General features: G+C 44.2%; 1 protein-coding gene and 1 long non-coding RNA gene across 5 annotated transcripts in view; both read left to right on the top strand.

Annotated features, from left to right (window-relative positions):
• The first annotated feature begins 503 nt into the window (after positions 1 to 503).
• On the top strand, positions 504 to 7,886 carry LOC138110986 (uncharacterized). Its single transcript, XR_011151195.1, has 2 exons — positions 504 to 1,503; positions 4,534 to 7,886. It is a non-coding gene; the product is annotated as an uncharacterized lncRNA (long non-coding RNA).
• A 2,087-nt stretch (positions 7,887 to 9,973) lies between these two features.
• Positions 9,974 to 21,184, top strand: part of LOC138110987 (semaphorin-3D-like) — a 44,709-nt gene continuing 33,498 nt past the window's right edge. Inside the window, exons 1-2 of one of the 4 annotated variants that reach the window (XM_069016124.1) lie at positions 9,974 to 10,894; positions 15,472 to 15,662. In XM_069016124.1, the coding sequence (XP_068872225.1) occupies positions 15,548 to 15,662 (115 nt within the window). In that variant the 5' untranslated portion in view covers positions 9,974 to 10,894; positions 15,472 to 15,547. The remainder of the gene's footprint in view (positions 10,895 to 15,471; positions 15,663 to 21,184) is intronic. The other 3 variants (XM_069016125.1, XR_011151197.1, XM_069016126.1) reach the window with 3 other exon arrangements.

Consider the following 21,184-nt stretch of genomic DNA (forward strand, 5'->3'; position numbering starts at 1 on the left):
TTCAGCATCACTCGAGCCTTTGCCGGGCCGGGCAGTTCCAACCCATCTCCATGTTCTCGTGAGCTTCGCATCACTGGATTTTGAGTCTTGATGTCATTGTCCGTCTTTTCACCCGAGGAGCCTGCCTTCGGGTCTGGCATGATTGCCATGGTCTAAATTTTGCCTACTCTTCAGTGTAGCCACACTCTTGAGCATAACACGTGGGCATCTTGCATCTTGGCCATTTGTCGGTCGGTCATGTTTTGTGATGTCACTTCAGCCTTTGGCAGCAGAATCCTTCTCTAGGGAACCCTTTGTATCACCTGGCAGTCGTTGCCTCCTTCTCTAGGCCTGCTGCACTTCTTGAGCATCCTCTTACCAGCTTTGGCACTAACTTCTCATAGGGAGTTTACATTTCACTGTCACATACTACTGCCGTAGAGCCTTCTTTCCTTCGGCATTGTGGGCCTCTGGCTCATCTTGCACTAGGAATCTTGGGCCCATCAGGTGAAACTGCTGGGCAGTTTCAATTTGTGTCTGTGATGTGGTTTGTGTCCGTTGTCTTCAGTGTCACAGGGCTTTGTGATGTCTCAGTTCTTTACAGGCATCGTTCTGGGCCATATCGGCAGCGGGAGTACTTGCATACTTTTCTGGATTGGGCTTATTCTGGCATCTTTATGGTTTTGCTTTTTGAGACCAGAAGTACACAAGATGTTCCTATCCGTCTTCCTTCTCAGTTTTGGTAGTATCTTTTTTCATGTGCCATTCCCTTGGACTTCTATATGCAGTGTACTAGACCCTCCTCACTGCAGTAGTTCCATAGCTTCTGTCGTCTCAAAGCATCCTGGTCTCAAGAATTTATCTTCTGAAGCGTTCTCTCAAGTCTTCGTGTCATCTTTGCTTATATTTGATGCACTGTGTGTCCATGTGCCACTTATGCTTGGAGCTGCCCTGCCCTGGCACATTCAGTCGTGGCTCATTTGAACAGTTTTAAAACTCTCCTCTCTTGTCTGTGGGCTTTTGGGTAGAAAGCTTATGGGCCTGGTGTGGGGATAACTCCTAGCTGTCAGCTACTTGTAGACTGCCTCATGCTGTCTTGCAGGTCCCCGAGGCAGATTTTGATCCCTATGGTCACTGATGTTACCAATTTTCCCAGGGTCTACTGTTCCACATCAAGGAGAAGCAGACGGAAGATGCTTTAACATCTTCTTTGGGAGGGGTGTTTCTAGTAAGGGCTGCAGTCAGAGTGTAAGCTGAAGAAGGGGTGTCTGAGAGTGTGTCTGTCTGTGTGTGTGTTGACTGGCTCTAACCTTATGTGTGTGGTGTTTTTTGCCTTTCAGGTTCTTCAGTTCATTTTAAAATTTTGAATACAAAAAGCCCAGCTGGTCCTGCCCATGCTGTGGGGTTAGTCAGAGGGACACAGGGTTCCTCTTCTCCTCTCTGCTGGGATGAACTGCCTAGGGAATACCATTTCTGACAGCCCAGTCCTACTTGTGTCTTTTGGAAAAGGGCAGAGGTGAAGAGGTAACTGCCAGAGTTCCTTGGGGATGATGGAGTTGTGGTGTTTGGCTGTGCCCAGAGGGGCAGGTTGGGCATTATTTGTGTGTCTGAGGACTGGTTTGGGTGTTGGGGAGCCCAGGGAGCTGAGCTCTCAGTGCATTCCCAGCTCTCCCAGGGGTGAGAGCTGGTGCAGGGCTGGGTGACAGCCTCTGGTTGGGCTCGGGGCAGGCACTGGCCCCGGCACAGACACGGGGTGGTTTGGGGACGCTTGGGGAGCAATGGGAGGAAAATGAGGGATGGTGCTGGGCAGAGCGATCAGCCTGTGCTCGTGTCAGTGCAGCTGTGCAGGGCACTGGGATCTGGGTAAAACTCCAGCTCTCCTGGTGTTCAGGGATGCAAGGTCTGAGGGACTGGATTTACCTGGGGCTTTCCAGGAACAAGGGGAAATGTGGTGCCAGAGCTGTGCCCCATCAGGTTGTGTTTCCCTTTGGGGACAGGGAGTCTCTGGGCTGAGGTGAGATTGCTGTGTGAGTGGCAGGGAACAGGGAGCTCAGAATTGCAGGCACTGATGGAATAATTGTCTTAGGTCTATTTGGTTTGTGTTTGTGAAAACTGGGATTTGGGCTGGAGAGGTGCTCTTGGGAACAATGGATAGAGTACATTTGCTCTATGGATGTGTAAGGAAGGACAGGGAAGGGGAGTATTTATAAATTGTTATCAGTATTTCATGCAAATTTGGGGTGGAGCGTTGATGTAGGTGGGTGGGTTTGGCTTGGGCCTGTCAGGACTAACCACAAAGAATCCAACCAAGCCCCTGACCCCTCAAGGCATCTGTGAAACACTTCCACAGAAACCCAAGTCAGAAATCCAGTGATAATGGAGGTAAAATTATAGGTAATTGCCTATGATCGGTGGGGAATTTCCTTTGGAATTATCAACCAAGGCAGAGCATATCTTTCAGCTCTTTTCCTGGTGTGCAGTTTCCTCTCTGGTTTAACTGAGTTTGTGTGCTCCTGTTAACAAGCAGTGTGTTTTCACCCTGAAATTTGGGGTGATAGTCTTTCTCTAGTGTTTTTCCCACAACTGACTCATCCTTTCCATGAATAGTCCATGTTGTTCTACACAGCTGCTTTGGCCCTGGGTCAGAGAGAGAGAAGGGAAATGACTTTTTAGGGTGTTGAAATTTCTCCAGGCAGGAGTGGGACGGTCTTGCCCCTCCCCAAAGCCCTGCAGGCGCATGGGAGTAGCTCAGTGCCGGCGCAGCTCTCTGAGCAGTAACAACGCTTGGGAGGTTCGAGTGTTGATAACAACTCTCTTGTCTCTTGGTAGCAGTCCTAGGTGGAGGAGAGGAAAAAAGGAACTTGTGTTATTCATGGAAAACCTTCTGCTGTTTCTTGTGCAGACTTTTAGATCTTTGTATGATTTACTATCCAGTGTCTGTAGGTAGAGAATGACTTATTTGAGGTAAAAATTGAGATAATCAGTAATGGATAGGTATGGAAAATGTTTGAAGTAAACTTGAGGTGACCTGTAGTGGAGAGCATGAAGATTTTGAAGTAAACTATAGCAATCAGTTGTGCACAGGTAGGGAAACTTCTGGGGGTAAAATACAAGGTCATCTCTAGGTGAGGGAATGAACACTTTTTGAGGTAAACTGAGTGAATCAGTTGTGGGAGTATTAGTAAATTCTGGGGGTGAAACTTGATGTAACCTCCATGGTAGAAAATAAATAAGTGTTTTGAGGTAAAAAGGAAGTCATCAGTGTTGGAGAGGCAGGGAGATTTTGAGAGTAAATTTGAGTCTGTAGTGCAGAGAATGAACATACTGAAGTTAAAGGGAGGTAGTAACTTGTAGACAGGGAAAAAATTTGGGGGTAAAGTCTGAGGTTAATGTCTAGGGGAGACAACATTTTTGAGCTAAACTGAGGCAGTCACTAGGTGACAGGTTGGAAAAGTTTTGGGCGTAGAAATTAAAATGACCTGTTGGGCAGAGAATAGACATACGGAGGTGAAAATCAGGTAATAAGTAGTGGACAAGTAGCAATAATTTTGGAGGTGAAATCTGGGGGGATGTGTGGCAGGGAGAGCGTACATCGTGAGGTAAAGTGAGACAGTACTGGAAAGATAGTGAAATATTTCATAGTAAAACTTGATGAAATCTCCAGGGCAGAAAGAGAATATTTATAGGTCAAAAAGAGTAAATAGTTAGCGGGCAGGTAGGGAAAATACTGGGGGTAAAATCGGAGGTTATCTCTAGGGGAGAGAATGAACATACTGAGGTAAAAATCAGGCAATGAAGAGTGAATGTTAGGGAAAGTTTGGGGGGTAAAACTGGAGATAATCTCCAGAGGTAGTGAATGAATACTTTCTTGTAAAAAAGAAGAAATCAGAAGTGGACAGACAGGGACAGCTCGGAAGGAAAATCTGAAGCAATCCCCAGGGAAGAGAATGAACATAATGAGGTAAACTGAGGCAGTCATTTGCAGAGACACAGTGAAAATTTTGGGGATAGACACTGAGACATTCTTGAGGATATAGAAAATTACTTTTTGGGGTAAAAATGAGGTGATGGGTAGGGCAAAGCTTGTGGGAAAAACTTGAAATAATCTGTAGGGCAGAGCATGAGCATTTTGATGGAAAAATGAGATATTTATTCTCTACTTCCCTTTGGGCTAACTTAATCTCCACCCTTCCATGAGCAATTCCTTGGCTTCTCCTGGAGAAAACCCCATGGCAGAGGCAGTCTGCAAAGGAGCCCAGAGCTGTGCTTGGAGCAGAGAGTGCTGAGAGCTGCGGGTGCCTCTGCTGCCCCAGGCTGGCAATATCCCCATGGAACAGACTGGGCAAATGGGATTAGAGGGAGCACAGTCCCTTCAGGGAAGGGGTTTTCTCCTGTGCACATCAGGCACGGGGCAGGAAGGGAACTTTGGAAATCAGCTGATTTCCCCCAGAAAGCATAATTCACATCAAGAGCAAAGGTTGGTTTGGGTGTGAGCACTTGAAATAACTTGGAAAGAGAAGCAATCACCTTTTGCTGCTTCTTTCTTTCTTTCAGATGCTGGGATTGCCTCTGTGGACATGTGCTGAGCTCTCCCCGCAGGGAACTGTCAGCCCTGAATGCCTGTGCAATAACTGCAGCTGCCCAGGCAGGCACAGTTTTTTCAAAATTATTTTTCTCGGACCGAGCACATCTCCTCAAGTTCCTTCTCACTTCCTGCATCCTGGAAATGCAAAAAGGGAAAAGATAAATGTGCAGCTCAACTGAAACAAAAAGCATCATTTCCCTTCTTTCTTGTTTTGTTCTTAGAGCCTGTTGGAGTGCTGGCCTGGATTTGGGAGGAGCCAAGTAGCCTGGAGCAGTGAGGTTTTTCCTGTCAGACTTGGCTGTCCTGTGCAGGGTTCACTGATGCTGTGAATTGCAATCCAGGGCATCTTCAGGCTCCTGGTGCTTGGGACGTGGCGTTTGGTGTGCAGAAAACATCCCAGGCTGTTCAGCTTGGGTGTGGCTGTGCATTTGCACAGTTCCTCAGAGTGGGAAAAGGCCAAGAGAGCGATGGGAAGGTCTTTCTTCCAGGCCTGGGCATTCTCAAGACACCTCAAGGATGTTTTTTAAATGTTTCTTGTCTTTTGTTTCCCAGCCCAGGGCTGAGCTGGAGAACGGGTGGAGACAGTGGCAAGGGGGAGTCCCATGTTTACATCTGCCCTTGGATTCCAGTTTCTCCCAGTGGGTCTGTGCTGCCCGAAGTACAAAGGAAGGAGGTGTTGGAGTACCTGTTTGTTCACCTGTTGAGCTTGGAAGAGATGCCGAGTGTGAAATTCCAGGAGTGCCGGCTCCTTGCGAGCTGTTGGTTGCTCAGGAGATGGGGTCGGGGAAAGGGGGGGGAGAGTCCGAGCACAGCACAGTGGTAGGAGCTGGGTTTGCATCTCAATCTAAGGCATCTCAAAGCCTGATAAGCTGGAAAGAAGACTTTGCTGTGTTAATGCACAATTGCATTTTTGTGCAATTTTTTGAAATTAGGGCTGGGATCAACCTGGGGAGGAGGTTGTCTGGCACAATTCCCTATGCCCTGCTTTGCCATGAGGAATGGATGCCTGACCTCTTTGCAGAGAGCTGCTGCTGATGTAGATTTCTCTGTTTCTATAGTGAATTTATCCCAGTACTTGGCTGCTATAAAGAAGTCTCCTCTTGCTGCAATTTCCCCCTATTACATTTAAGATCAGCTCCAGCTGAGTTAGAATTTAATCCCGACCTTTCCCCCCTTTTTTTTTTCCAAGAGGCCTCAGCTATCTTGCTATTTCTTTCCTCTCTCACCGTCCAGGTCCTGTTTTTCAGACCTTTCCTTATAAAACCCTTGATAACCCATTCCCCACTTAAGGCTTTGTTGTAGCCTTGTTTTGCTACCTTCTGGGTGCTGTGGATGAAGGTCTGGCTTTGAGGAGCACGCCCTGCTCCCTTTGCTCAAGGGATTGCAGTTATTCCAATCTCCTGCTGCTGAGGGCTTCCTTAGGCTCTTGCTGAAATGAAAAATGTCCAGGAAGCTTTTCCTTTTTTGAGATTAGACTGGTTGAGATATGACCATGATGGTTAAAAACCCACAGTGCAAAGGAAGGTTTCCCCCTTCTTCCCCCCTACCCCCCACCTGCTCCATGCTCGGTCCTCTCCCTGCACAGTTCATTCCTTTGTAATCACAACTGCTAAGGAAACCTTTCTAATCTTGTCAATTGGCAATGCAACTGCTTTTAAATTCTGTTTTAAAATAGGTTTTGAAGTCAGGCTCTGCCCTTGCTATTGATTTGAATTCTTGACTGAGTAAGTTATTGGTGCTTAAGAAGCCCTTTGTTGCTTTAAAGCCTTTCTCCAAGGGTCAGAGAATAACACTGACAGGGAGTGAAGGAGCGCTGCCCAGTAGTTGCTTAGAAACGGAATGTGTTAAACCAGGTTTCTTTAAAAGCAGTTTTGAGTAAGTGAAATTCAGGTACTTGAATTACTTTGGGAAATGGTCCATTTAGGATAGATCTACACTGACAGAAGCTGTTTATCTGAGGTCAGTACATGCTTTGATCAGTGCAGGGCCTTCCCCTCAAGAAACGCATGAGCCAAGCCCAGCAAGGTAGAGGAAAAGACAGACACAAGTTCAGCTTAGAGAGCTGCACGGGTGAAATCCCATGAATATGCCTGGAGCATGGCCCTCCCCAGCAGCTTTTCTTACAGTTAAATTCTTAAAAAAGCTAGAAGCTGATGCTCAGTACTTTGGGATCTGGCTCAAAACTGCGGAGAGGATAAACTCCCTTACTGGAACTCAGGCAGTGGAGTGCCCACAAGCCAGCAGCCCGGTTGCTTCTTGTTCAGCTTCATTTCAACGTCGTTTTTTTGTTGTTTTGGTTGGTTGGCTGGTTTTAAAGTATTCTTAGAGATGCTACAAGTGGAAGAAGAGAACAGAAATAGAGTGGAGCACCACTGGCATATTACCTGATATTTTACTGTTCCTCTTTTTCTTTTAAAAATATATGTAGATAACATGAACTTTTAAACTCTGTGATTTGGGAGAAACACTCTTTTTTCTCCCTCTCTTTGGAAGAGATATGCAAGTCCTGAGCCGTTGGGCCAATGCTTGCTGCATTTTGTTTACGTTTTTACAATCAAACAAGGGGCTGATAAGATTGACAAGGAAGATACAACTCAGGAGCTCACTAGGCAGCAGCCTCCAGACTCTTTGGGTGATGCAGTAGGGTATGAAGACTGTTCTCCAGTGCGAGATTAATCCATAATAACATGCTCACTGACATAAAAGTCACTTCTTATAAGCCACTTCTTATTCCCTGAAGTGCAGGAGCTGAGGTGTTTGACAAAGCCTTGGCAGAATGATGAAGTAGATCCCTGTCAGATTTCTCCTTCTTGTGCTAGTGAGAGCAATCCATCTTCTTTAAGGGTTTTGTTCCTTTGGGATTGTGTGTAGTTTAGAGGGAGAACAGTACCCAGAAGCATTAATTGTTTAATCTGCACTGCTTTTTTCCTCGACATGTGAGGCCTGAGTATTGTGCTGGGAAGCGGGGCCAATAAAATTTCTGGGAGTCAGACTTGGAGCTCGAAAGTTTTAGAATTAACGCTGGAGACTCAGCTCCCTCTATGGTCAGAAGAGGGGGAGACACCTTCCTTCAGGATGTCTCTCCAGGGAATGCTTTTGCAAAGTTTTCTCTCGTAACGGCTCAAGTCCTGCCTCTTCCTGAAATTGCGGTGTAGATCCCACTGGAGGCAGTAAATCTCTCAAATGTATGAGCTTGGGCCTACACACCTGCTAAGGTGTGACTAGAGGTGTGAGAACTTTTGCAAATGAATTTGGAATCATGAGAATCACAGAACCACTGAGGTTGGAAAAGCCCTCTAAGGTCATCGAGTCCAACGTGTGCCCAATCCCTACCTTGTCACCCAGCCCAGAGCACTGAGTGCCATGTCCAGGTGTTCCTCGGACACCTCCAGGAACGGGGGGACTCCAAACCTCCCTGGGCAGCCCCTGCCAAGGCCTGACCACCCTTTCCAGGAAGAAAGTCCTCTTGATGCCCAACCCTGGTGCGGCTTGAGGCCCTTTCCTCTTGTCCTGTTACTGGTTGCCTGGGAGAAGCAGCCAGTCCTCACCTGGCTACACCCTCCTGTCAGGGAGTTGTAGAGAGCAAGGTCTTCTCTGGGCCTGCTCTTCTTAGGACTGGTATGGAATCACTATTTTGCATTAAAGGACAATAAGCAGATGTTTTGAAAAAATACTTTGAAATGTTTTTGCATTGTCCTGGAAATCTGCCAAGAATTGGAGTTGCTTACCAGGTTAGGTGTTCTTGCCTGCAACTTCCCAGGGGCTGCTGGAGGTGGGATGAGGCTATTGCAGAGGAATTACAAGTACGTGGTTTCTCACTCAGGAGACTCTGGGTTTACTATAGCTATGGAACTGGTTTTCCAGACTAGAGGAACCCCTTGAAGGACTGCAGCGGGAGGCAGAGAGGGGATTTGGGGTTTGCATCCCCACCTCCTGAGCACACATGGGGTTAGATGCCCCTTGGCAGAGCTGTAAGGTGTAATGTGGGCAGCAGCTCCTCCTCTCTTTGGGGGCCTAAATTGAAACGCTCAGGAGCCAAATCACCTCTGAGCTGCTCTCTTGTGAGCAGGAGAGGAAGGGACACCTCCAAAGGCCACATAGCTCACTCATAGTCTGAAAAATCCTACTGCTGAATCTGGAACCCCCCCAGGGATGCCTGGGACCCCCCGGGCCCCTCTGTGATCCTCGACAATGCACCCCTCCATCATCAGACCATGCAGTGCCCCCCAGTGTTTTGCCAGTGGGAGCACTGGAAGAGATACTGGGAACGCTGGGAGGGAACTGGGAGGAAACTTCCCACCACTCTCCAACGTGCAGCAGCCCCAAGTGCGACCAGTGAGGAGGAGGAAGTGCTCCCAGTGCCTCGCCCCCCCCCCCCCCCAAAAAAAGGGGGGCGGGGGGGGTTACGAGAAGAAAAAGGATTTTAATTGAGGGGAAAACACTCCATTTCTTTAATTGTGCTTGAACTTAGGAGGATCCCACTTCATCTACTGTTTGGAGGGTCTCAATTGACACAACGTTTTCATGATTTTGTATCTCAGTTGGCTGGGAATCACTGTTTTGCATTAATTTTCCTGTCTAATTGGAAGAAGAAAGCCTTTATGGTGCTGTTTGATGGATTTGAATTGAGGGAAACCGCCCCATTTTCATAATCTTAAGGTTAAAACTGAGGGCAAAACACCACCGTCCCTGGTTTTAAAGGGAAGTCCTTTATGTGCCATTATAAGAGTTCCATCGAGGGGGACCCTCATTTGAAGGGACCTTCATAGAGGAAAAACGTGTCCAAAAGCCCCCAAAATGGTGTTTCTTGAGGGAAAGTGAAGAGGACGCTGCATTTTCCCTCATTTTAGGAGGCTAATTTGAGCAAAAGTCCCCCTTGATTCACTTTTTCTTTGGGTTTATATTTAGGGGAGACCCTCCTTATGCATCAATTACGGGTCTAAATTGAGAGGGAAGCTCCGTTTTCCCCTTGATTCAAGGCTTTGAAATGGTGACTAAAGGGAGTTTTCCCTTAATTCATTAAGAAATTGAAAAAGAAGCCCGGCATGGACCGGCGGGTCTGGACACATCCCCATTGAGGGGGGGCAGAGCCGCTGCTCGGGGGCCCCGGGGGATCCTTTATCCCCCTCGTACAGCTGCGAGCTGCCGAGGAAAAAGTCCTCGTTCCTAGGCTTAAAGCCCTGCAGGTTTACCTCTCATTCTCTTGCTCTGATTTGTTTGACAATAAATTCAATTTATTCCCCCCAGTCGTGTCTCTTATTCCAGTGACCGGTGAGTGATCTCTCTGTGCCCTTCTCCCGATCCTCGGGCCTTTCCTGATGTGTTCTGTTCCCTGCCCAGGGTGAGGAGGAGAGGGACAGAGTGGTTTTGCTGGCACCAGGCACCTGGCCAGGCCCAGCCCACCCCAATAATCCCTGCGATCATTCACGCCACCATTACCCAGGCGCACGGCGGGTCCGGCTCCGCGGGCAGGCGGCTCCAGTAGTTCAAAGTGGGCAAATTGGGACGGAGTGAGAGGAAGCAGGTGCTGCCGGTGGGTGAAATGTCTCTGCTGCGAGCTGCCTGGGAAAGGAGGAGGGAGAACCTAGTGCAAAGGAAAGGGGAGAGAAAGAGGGACAAGGCTGGAGCTGGGAAGGAAGCGGAGATGGCCAAGGGGCAGCTGAGCATTTTGCTTTCCCACTCTGTGGGGGGAAAGAAAGCGCTGTCAAATCCATCCAGGAAAAGAGAGGAGAAATAGCAGGTGGTGGAAATCGCCGGCAATTTGGATGCAATTTGTCTGTCTGAAGTGCAGACGCCGACAGACACGGAGCACCGCCGGACGCCTGCTGGCGCTGCGCTGTGTCCTGCTCTGGCTGCAGCCCGCCTGGCGAGACCCCCAGCAGCAGCGGCCCGGGGGCGGCGGGTCGGGCAGCAGCCAATCGGAAGCGTCGCAGCGTGCGGCAGCCAATAGGAGCCCTGGCTACTCCGGCAGCCAATGGAAAGCGCCGTTCCCTGAGGGACCAGGCCCAGCTCGAAGCCCCTCACAGCGGCTTCGTTTTTTGGGACGTTTGTGGAAAGTTCGGAGTTCATTTTTTTTTTCTTTAGCGCACCTTTTCCAGGACAGGAGGGATTCCGGCGCCGCTTCGTGCCGGTAGGGAGCGGGAGAACGCGGCGGCGGGCGGCGGGTGGCGAGGGCCGTCGGCGAGACGGGGCTTGGGCCGCCTGCGGTGTGCGATCTCCCGAGAGCAGCGGGGAGCGGCGGCGGGCGGGGCGCTGTGGGAGCCGGCGCATGTCCCCGAATGAGCCGCCCGGCGCAACGCGCGAGGTGCCAATGAAATAAAATAGAACACGGTAAAGTGAAAAGCATCTTCTGCCAAATAATATATCAACAGACCATCTATCTAAGTGGTACAAGAACATAGTTTCATTGTGCTCTGGATGAATGTCATCTTTGTTATTGCAGAACTAAGTTAAGAATATTAAGTCTAATGATGCAATTTTATTTTTAGTCTATTTGATTTTATAAGTTACTAATCTGAGTCATGTATGCTTATAGTTTTCTCTCTTATTAACAAAGACAATTCAATATCCAGTTCATGATTATAGTATAGTTTTGAATCACTCAATAGTAATTTTTCTTTTGGAATATGTATGATAATTTCAAGGTGAGACATCTACATAATGCATTAGACACGTATTTGTATATTTGCAGTTAAAGTAACATGCTTTAAATTTGTGTGCATGTATATAAAGTACATATACTTAAGGAAGAGATCATAAAGAGATAAGGTACCTTTCAATCAATTTGAATTGTAGGCGGGGTAATTTTTGTTTCTTCTTGTAGGTGATTAGTTTTAAATCTTTTAAAGCAGTATGTTTGTCTGACAGGCCACTCATGCTATTTTATTGATGTCTAGAAGGGACATCTTTTGCTGGCTTCTGACTCCATAGACAAAATAAAACCTCGAGATCATCTCAAACAAGGATAGATGAGGAAAAGAAAGAAAAACTCTAGCATCAGTGATAGTAAATTAGATATTGAGGCTACGTGGCCTAGGCAACTTACTCATTAAGTTTATAATGAATTTATAAGCTTACGATGACTGGGTTGCTCTAGATTTTCAGCTGTCACAATTTGCAGCATTGCTGTTAGGTTCACTAAAACTGAGCCGTAACTCTTTATTTGAATGTAAAATTCTGAATTTCAAAATTACCTCGGAAACCTAGTGTTGGAAACAGGTTTTAAATTATCCTCCAATTCCATAAAGGTTTTTATTTTACAGAACTAACCAAGAGTTACACGAATACAGTTTATAAAGCGTGTGTTTGCAGATGGGTCACAGTCCTTTCAGCTCTGGACTTCATGATGCCAGGAGAAGTCGGAAACTACACAGTATTTGTGAATGCAAGACTTTGCATTTAGATAGGTTTGAGCTGAACGATCTGAAAAAGCTCCCATAAGCACAGAACTCCTTACTGTCTGTGTGTTTGAGAAGGCTGAAGAGCTCTGTTTATTGCCACAAAGGGCCTGGAATAAATTATGTTTAGCAAATTGGCCCCAGGTTTTCTTGTTTCAGACAGTAGCTTCAGAGCAATCTGTTTTATAGGCTCCACTAAATCTGACCAATTGCAGGGAGGTGACACCTCATTTCAGAGACGTGGCATCCCACATGTGCCAGTCAGGTCCAGCCCCTCTCTCTGTCAGGATGGCCGGGCACCAGCAGTTCAGCTTTCTGTCTTTTGGCATTTAACCTACGGCCTGTTCCCAATTTATGGGCCCCGCAGGGAGGTCCTAGCAGGATGGAGCCAGGCTGCTCAGCCCCTCCTCAGCCTTGTGCCTCCCACCCCTACATGGGGCAAATAAAAGCTTCTTTATTCCATTGGAAATGCCCCTGTTTCAGCGAGGTGTATGCCTGGCTTCCTTCCCTGGTCGGTCTTGCAGGTGATAATGAACACAGTGCGGTGCTATTTCCTAGCTGAAGCCAAGGTGGGAAACCAGCTTTAGCCTCAGCATTTTTCATTTCAGACTCTTTTTCCTCAGTTATTTTGGATCTGTTCATGGTGAGGAGATTTTACAATGTGTTGGTCCTTAGCTGAAGTATCGAAGAACTGAACAAACCAGTAATTTTTCCTTCTCTGACCAAATTCTTCTTACTTTTGAGGGGAGGAAGGAATGGGGGAGTCAAATTTGCGTTTAGGTTTTATGTTTTATTTCTGCCCATGGAACTGTTTGCTACTGAGCTGCGTGACCGTGGGTCTTTTCAGCACAGGACACTGATTGACATTGCATGTGTTACAGAGAGGAAGGGCATTTCCTGACGATTAATGGCAAGTTAGTTGGCCTGAAGTTCATTAACCTGAGCTAGACTGTTGGAAGGACTCTGTGTGGAATTGTATTAGAGGATCATCATAAACTAAAAATATATGTGACAATCTGGCCAGATTGCAATGAATCTAAAGACAGGACAGGGTTGGCTCGAGCTCACAGAGCAGCTGCCTCGAGTGTAAACTAACTGCCTTGTGAAAGCAAATGGTTTTTCACAGACTTTATTCAAATAAAAGGGGAAAAGGAAAAAAAAAACCAACCAAAACAAAGGAAGGTTCCCATTAGCAAAAAAAGCCTACATGAAAAAGTGAGGTTGTGAGCTATGGCCGAAGGCCCGAGTTTGGTGCTGATTCTCAATCAATTCAGCAAATGACAGTGCATTGACACAACTGGTTTTTTAGTCAAATTTAGTCCTGATTCTTCACAGTAATTTGCCTCAAGAAAATGAGCCCCATATCCTTTGGTGAGTTCCCTGTTGGCTGAGGCCCAGACCTTCAGGCCATGACTTCTCAACATACTTGCAGTGAGACTGGCTCCCTCTTAATTGCTTCTTTTTGAAGTATGGTTTGTCACTATCATCCTGCTGAAGATGAACAGGGCTGGTGTCTCATTTTCACATATTCTTCCCCCTCCTCCCCTCTCCTTCTTTTCCCCTTTTTCACCTCTGAATAAATTTCTTAAAGGCGATTTAACCCTGGGATAGTCTAATCCACTTCAGTCCTTCGTGGTCCACCCTCAAATAGATGTGTTGGCACAGAAGAAGTTAAGGGTGTTCTCTTAGGATCTGATACTGTAATAAAGGGAAGAGAAAGATGAAACAGGCATTTCATGTTTGTCTGTTTTCTCTCCATGTCGTTTCATGAACGTGTACTCACACTTGGCCAAGAGTAGTGCATTCAGACACTGAATATGAGTGTTGAAGAGGGGACTGAGAAGAAAGAAGCTTAGTGTTCTGCAATAGGAATTATGCTTTGGGGATTTTACGGATTGTTTCCCTCTTTTTCACCATCATGCTTTTCTTGCACACTTCCTTGTCTTTTGCTACTGAGCGAAAGTCTGGAGGCTCAGAAAGCCCAAGTTTCATCTGAGCAAGATTTCCTGTGTCAGAGAGAACTGAAGGGATTCTGTTTCCATCCTTTCATGCCAGGAAGGATGAACTGCCTGTATCAGGAGGTGCTGAATTGGTTCTGGGTGCTGCTGTAGCTCACAGAATTGCAAGACCTAGTGCTGCAGGAGTTCAAATAACAGACCAGTGGAAAGGCTCAGGGGCCACAAGCTGTGCTGCATCTCTCATGGACTTGCGAGGAACCTCTCCTTTGGTGTCTGTGCAAGTGCTGGCTGCTGTGGGCACTAGGATTGCTCTTTTAATCAGGCAGCTCCAGTTCCTTTCAGAAAAGAATTTTCATGGCACATCATGAGCCATTAATCTCTCGACTAACCATAACATTTCCTTACTCCTTGGTTTTCCAGCATTACTCAAACACTGACATTTGTCATTTCACCAGCCATCTCCCTTGACCTCTAGCATCAGGCACTTGCAGGGGGAAGGATCTGGTCTCACAAATATTTTCATACTCTGATCTCTGTGATTTATTAACCGTGAAGTTTTGCCTTCAGAACTCAAGATGCCGTTTCAAATAATTTCACGTGCAAAAGTCGAGTTATTGGGCAAAAGGGATCCTTGATAGCTGGGTACAAAGGACAGCAGGACTGCTGTTGCTGTTTTCTTTTCAACTCCTGTGCTGGCTGTGTGACCTTGAGGAAATAGGTTCATTGCAGCTTTATGGTTCCGTTTTTGCATAGGGAAAATAAGGGCAGTGATAATTGCTTTCGTTTGTAAAAAACTTTAAGATTTATGGACTACGAATGATTCTTACTAAGTGAAAAGTGTTGCAAAGCTGGCTTAGTTGCACACTGTGCTAACAAAATCCCATATCAGCCTATTGACTCCAGCCTGAAACACTCATTAAAGTTTATAGGACATTTTGGTGGATGAGTTGAGGCAGTTATTCTGCTGGAAATATCATACTGAAAGCACTTTTAAATCCATCATCCGCTTTGACTTTTTTCTCTATTAAAACGAAACACAACTGCTTGCTCTGTCCAGTTTTCTTAGTTTATTTATGAAAAGTTTTTGATGGATATGGATATGTACTCACTGTTAACTCAGCTTGTACCCCCATGGCATCTGAGACATTACAGTTCATTCTAGTCATAGCATAAACACACAATAGCTGTTGTACTGAGACAAAAAGAGCTATAAAACATATAAGATATCCAATGGACTAGTATTAACTATCAAGTTGCATGGTCACTTTTGAATGTCATATGTTCTTTTTATGGATACTGCATTAATTTAATTTGTGCTTAAACTTTAGCTAGGCTAGACACTGGTGTCTGAAAAGTTTACATATTTTTCCAATGTCAAAATGTGTAAATTTAGTATTAAGGAAACAAAACATATTTACTTGTACTAGAGGAAAAATACTTTTGTAGCAAAGAAATTAACTGAGGTGCTCCTTAAAGATAGGTCTGGCTTGCTTACAGAATTGTTACTTATACAGTAAAGCAGATCTGCAGATGTTTTCTTTTTTTCTTCCAGATAAAACTTGGATTGTTTGAAAAGTGGGGAGATACTTCACCATAGTACAAAAGAAGGTACAGAAGAGGAGAGCAGAATGAGAGCTTTGCAAGTGCCACGTGCCTGCAGCCCGCTGTCTTTAGTGATGCTGTTCCTTCCAGTCACTGGAATGTCAAAACAAAATATCCCAAGACTGAAGCTTTCCTATAAAGGTAAACTTTTCAGTAGTTTTTCTGATTCTGCCACTTCCATTTTGATGTGATACTGCCAGCAGTTCTTTTGTATTACTAACCAGGAAATACACAATAGAAGCCTTAAAGATGGATGAATTCTGCCTCGGGGCAGTATTAAAATCTGGGCTTTTTGTTGTGTCGGGGCACATGTTTCTGAAGTATAACTGTCTTTTAAAAGTATTATTTCTGTTTGCTCCAAGAGGATGTTAACAGACTCTACATAAATTAGAGGGGAGTGGTACTTGAAACACTCTGAGGTGCATTGGAGACATTCCTATGTGGCTGGTGGGGATGATGTGAGACATGGAGGACGTTCACACCTTCCTACAGCATCAGAGGAAGTTGAGAGAGCTGACTCAAGTGTTTCAAGGGGACTGACATTTATTTTTGTAATAATTCTTTTTCTATCACTAAGTGGGTATGTTAAACTCTTCGTAGGTGGTTTTCTTTCTCCTTGCCTCTTTGGATCACAAAAGCGTGTTTCTCTGCAGAATTTCTTAGTCTTGTGTGTAGTTCTTGTTAAGAATGGTACCGAGGGATTTCAACACAGACATATTTATGTATTAATGGACAAGTTTTTAAAGAAGGTAGATTTCTTTTTGCTTTGAATGTACAGCACACCTGCACAGGCACAGAGGTGTGTCACTGATACTTTCTTCTTTAGTGAAAACAAATGCTCTCCCATTAGTTATGTTTCAGCTGTGTCAGCACCTTGCCCTTATGGGAGCTATTTCTGCTCTGTTTTTCAAACTTATGTCTTCCTATGCATTGCAGAGTTACACTCAGGATGGTGTGATGGGACAGGCTGTAAAGCCTTCATTGGGGCTTATGATATGTTTATCATGAGTTTAACACCCAGAGAAATTTATTGAGTAAGCAGAATGACTTGCTATTTATTTACAAGCTTCTCTTTTGCTAGATTTGCGTGCCACTGCGCATGCTATTCCACTGTGTATATAAATGTGTTTGGATGTGTTTGTGTGAGAGAGACAGAGGAAGCAAGATCAAGGGATCTTGACAACATTTTTATTACTTTGGGAAACAGTTGCACTCACTGAAGCCAATGAATAGAGAAACTGAAAGACCTGACGTGAGTTACGAAAGTTAGCAGTAAAACCCTCCTAACATACAGCCGGCCTTCTCACAGCCAGGCCTTTTGAGATAATTCCCAAAAGCAGCATGTACCACATGGCGACGGCATTTATTGTGGATTTGACACTCATGATTAGTGAATTCCTCTCAACTTCAAAAGCAGATAGCCTTTGGCAAAATCCTGATGGATGCCTTTGGCAGGTAAAGAGGGGGAGAAAGAAAAATTATTGAGGTCAACACAGGGAAAAAAAAATGGCTGAAATCTTAGTTTAAAATAGTGGCAGAGACCTGCTGGGAACAGTTGGGGAAATGCCTGAGCTCGTTTAAAAAGACAATGAGCAGATGATTGATATTTAGGCCCTGATCCAAACTTTTATTAGCAACTTTATAAACCTTTCAGTTTGGCTTGAGGGATACCGTTTCCTGTCCAAACTTATTCACCTATATCCCCGTAGGGGGGGAAAATCAACAACAGATGCAGATGCAAAATAGCACATAAATCTTAATTTTGAGAGCTGTGATGGAACTGAAAAGTCGGAAGAAAGAGAATTACCAGAATTTATTGTGCTTTGTCTTACTTTCTTGGGGGGTTGGAAGGTGTATATTTTTCCACATGGAACAAGAAACAATTTAATGCTGTTTTTTCACACTTATGTACTGTAAATGATTCCAGTATGGCTTATCATAATCAAACTATATTTTGTGTGTTGACAACAGGATATCACATATACTGAGTATTTAATATAGTTGTGAGAATTAAGTCTACCTTCCTCCCCCCAAATCTTTCAGACAAAACAATTCCAAGGTTTCTGAGAATAAGATGTAGGAGAAATGAACTGTTTTGCCAGTTGTCATAAAATTGTTAGTCATGTCACTGACAAGTCCTGGCATCTCTGTTCTTTGGAATTAATACTTGAACTATCATGAAGAGGAGAATACAGGGCTCTTCTCCTTCTTTATGGAAAACAGATGAGAACTGGCCACGTCAGGCAGTTCCAAAAAACTGGTCACACGTGTCTTTGAAGGGAAGGTTTCGTCTCCTTTCATGTGCAATGAGTTTATGGCATAGCTCCATCTTCCCAGAAGAGCTGAGCATTTGCTGGGGCAGGAGAGCTGGAAGTAAGCAGGACTTTGCAGTTACTGAGTTTTCCAGTTGCATCAATCAGTGGTGGATGGAGGAAGAGGGAGAGGGTAGGGTGGTTAAAGATGTGTCTATAACTGCAGGAGTGCTTCAATAAACCACAGCATGTCAAAGCTCCTTTGTGTTCAAACAGCAATTAAAATTTTAGACCTTCTCTGAATGGCAGCTATAGGTTTCCTTCTTCTCAAGGTCGTCATCTTAACGAATGGGAATCTGTGCAGGAAATGTTAAGATATTCCAGTGAATGATGTCGGGAGCAATGTAAAGTCGTACAATGGATTTCCTTTATTGTTTGTCCCAGTCTAAAGATGTGTTCTAAAAAAATTGTGCATGTATAAAACTAAAACTACACACAAATCAATTAAAATACATTGTAGTACAGAATCAAAGTCATATATTCTCCACCTGTGTTAATCAAATCCACTATGATCTTTAATCATGTATCTCATCTTTTCACATTTTCCCATATCCATTAGTTGAAAAATTCTCTTATTCACTCAGACTTAAGTTAGATACTTGTTCATGTCATTACTATCCCAGAAATTGTCACTCCTCTTGTGATGTTTTTAGGGTGCTCTCAGTGCATATACCTTACTTAATCTGTGTATCTTAGATACTTCTACAAGATTGAGGTGCTTTTATTACTGTAGTTTTAATATTAGGAGAAGGTAACAAACTGTCTTCTAATAGAAGATTAGGATCTTTAGAAAACCAGGGGATGATTTTGAGTAATATTCCATATTTTAACCCTCTTTGCCTAGTACTCTTTCAGTCTTAAGACCGACAGTGTATATTTATCACTCATTTTCATGTAGATGGAGATAACCTGTGACCTTCATCCAAACTGCAGAACTCCACAACCACAGCTTCCCTAAGCAGCACATCCTTGTTGTCTGCTGCCTCATTTAACATCCTCATTCCAACCTCTAGAGCAGATGCAGAAGGTTTTCATACACCAGTCTAATTCATTCATGTCATTTTCAGGACAGCATCAGTTCTGTTACTAAAGAATGGAAGGCTCTGTGTCCTAATTCTTGTATGTTTAATTCATACGGTGTAGACAGTCTTGTTTCTGTTTTATCTTCTGAGTAATAATTTTTCCTAATTCATTGGGAGGTCCTTCCATAAATATCGTGTGTGTCTTTTTAGATTTTACTTCATAGGGAGAAGTAAAGAATAGCCAGACCCAGAAGGTTGATTGCCTTCTGAGAAAAAGAAGAAAAAAAATCAAATTTTTCTCAATTTGTGGCTATCCTAAAATTTTCCTGCAGAAAGAGAGAAATTGCAAATTTAACCCTATTGATTTGATTTACTTGGCTGCTTTTCATGGACATTTCAGTAAGTGTAGTCTGTGTTCTCAGTGAATGCATTTATATTACCAAAGCGTGCACCCTAGTTTCTTGGCTGGGGGGCATGCACCAGGCCAGATTTGGGCATTGTCACCAGTGATATCCACAAACATGTATCATTCCCGTGTGGGAATGTGGCCATTCCCCAGAGCAAACCATGCTTACTGTGACAGCCGTGACTTGGTCAGAGGACCAGGAATCCTGCACTGTGACACAGTACAGAGGAATAAGCACGACTGAAGGCAAGGTTTGGCTTTTAAAGCAGGATTTACTTAGCACTGTTCAAAACGACTATGGTAGTAATTTAAATCTAATAAACAAAAGCATTATTCTCAGCTGGTTTGTTTTTCTCCATATAGAATGAATTAAGGTGGAGTCTCACTCTCACTGAAGTCATGGCAAGAGTTTTTCCACTGAAGTAAATTGAAGCGAGATCAAATTCACACTCCTCACTTTTTTCATCTTACCTAAGTAAACTAAAGACAGGCAGTTCTTTCTCCTCTGCTGAAGGATGACTGTGCTAAACCATCAGCTCCACGTGGCAATTAGCCATGTTTAAGGATTGTTTAGTTTCCCACAGTGTTTTGCACACCGGATTTTCTTCCCCCTAAGAGTGATCCATTCTTAAAACATGGTGAAAAAGCAAACAGAGAACATTTTGGTGCCAGGAATTCTTTTGAAAATTTGACTGGGTGAGTACATTTCCTTAATGTTCAAAAATTATCCTTTGAACATGCTATTTAACAGTGTCAAGCATTCTGTTCTCTATATTGCTTTTGCTTTAAACCTGTTTCATTTTATAACTGATGAGATGCTTAACTGTTGCATCACAGCAGTTAGTTTGTTCAGTTTCAGTACAGCTGGCTTATTTCCATGTCATGCATCATTTAATTATACATCTAAAACGTAGTTAAAACTGTACAGCTCCATGAGCCTCACTTAAGCTGTCTGTGACACTGCAGTAATCCCAGTACCCTGACGGGGTGTTGCACAGCTATGACTGGTTGGAATGTGGTAAACTGGTGATGTGTAAGAGAGCCTAGAAATGAGCTTGCATTTTGCAGCTGTGCTTGCTCTACTAGAAGAGGAAGTAAAACCAGAAAAAAAACTGCTCTTGTGGCAATATCAGCGTCTGTAAATCTGAATGCTTAATGAAAATCAAGGAAAATGTGCTGAGTGAGGAAGTGGTGCTTTTCCCTTGTTTGTCGTTTAATTAATTTTTGGTGGTCTGTTATTTGTCAGAAAAATCTATCTCAGATTCCTCTATGGAAAAACATGAAGTGTTTATGTGAGAGTGAAGATCCTAGTATTGGATGATTGTCTAGATATGCAAAAGACTTTGCCTGTTTTGTCTCAAAAATGCTTTCTGGAGGCAGTGATCATTGAGACTTAAAATGTACCCTAGCTTGAAGATGGATGGGCGCTGCTGTCCATGTGTATATGCCGTCGACCGAGTATAAACTTGAAGGCATTTATTACATCTTAGTAATGGGAAAAGCAGCAAATTTCTTGCAGACATTTTTTTTCCTTTTTTAAGCTAGTGAACTTGAAGGTCAGATTCAACTCTATGTTGCATTTTCTGTCATATAATTATCATATATATCATGTCCTGAAGAGCAGCCTCCAGTCAGTGACATCAACAGCTTACATAGCAGTTGAACTAAGAATAACCTTGGAGAACTGACCCATGTCAAGCTCTTATGAGTGTAAACTGTTGATGTCACTGACTGGAGGCTGTTTTTTCGTGATCACAGAAGGGCCTCAATTGGATAAAAGAAGAATTGTATTCAAAAAATACAAAACTATTCTGCTGAATGTTCACTTTACTATATCTCAGAAGATGAGAGGAAACAAAACTGAAAGAGTAATACTTAACAAAGGATTTTTGCTCTCTTATAAAAAGAAGGACGGGACAACAT

This window comes from Aphelocoma coerulescens, chromosome 5 (assembly GCF_041296385.1).
Source record: "Aphelocoma coerulescens isolate FSJ_1873_10779 chromosome 5, UR_Acoe_1.0, whole genome shotgun sequence".
Lineage (NCBI taxonomy): Eukaryota > Metazoa > Chordata > Aves > Passeriformes > Corvidae > Aphelocoma > Aphelocoma coerulescens.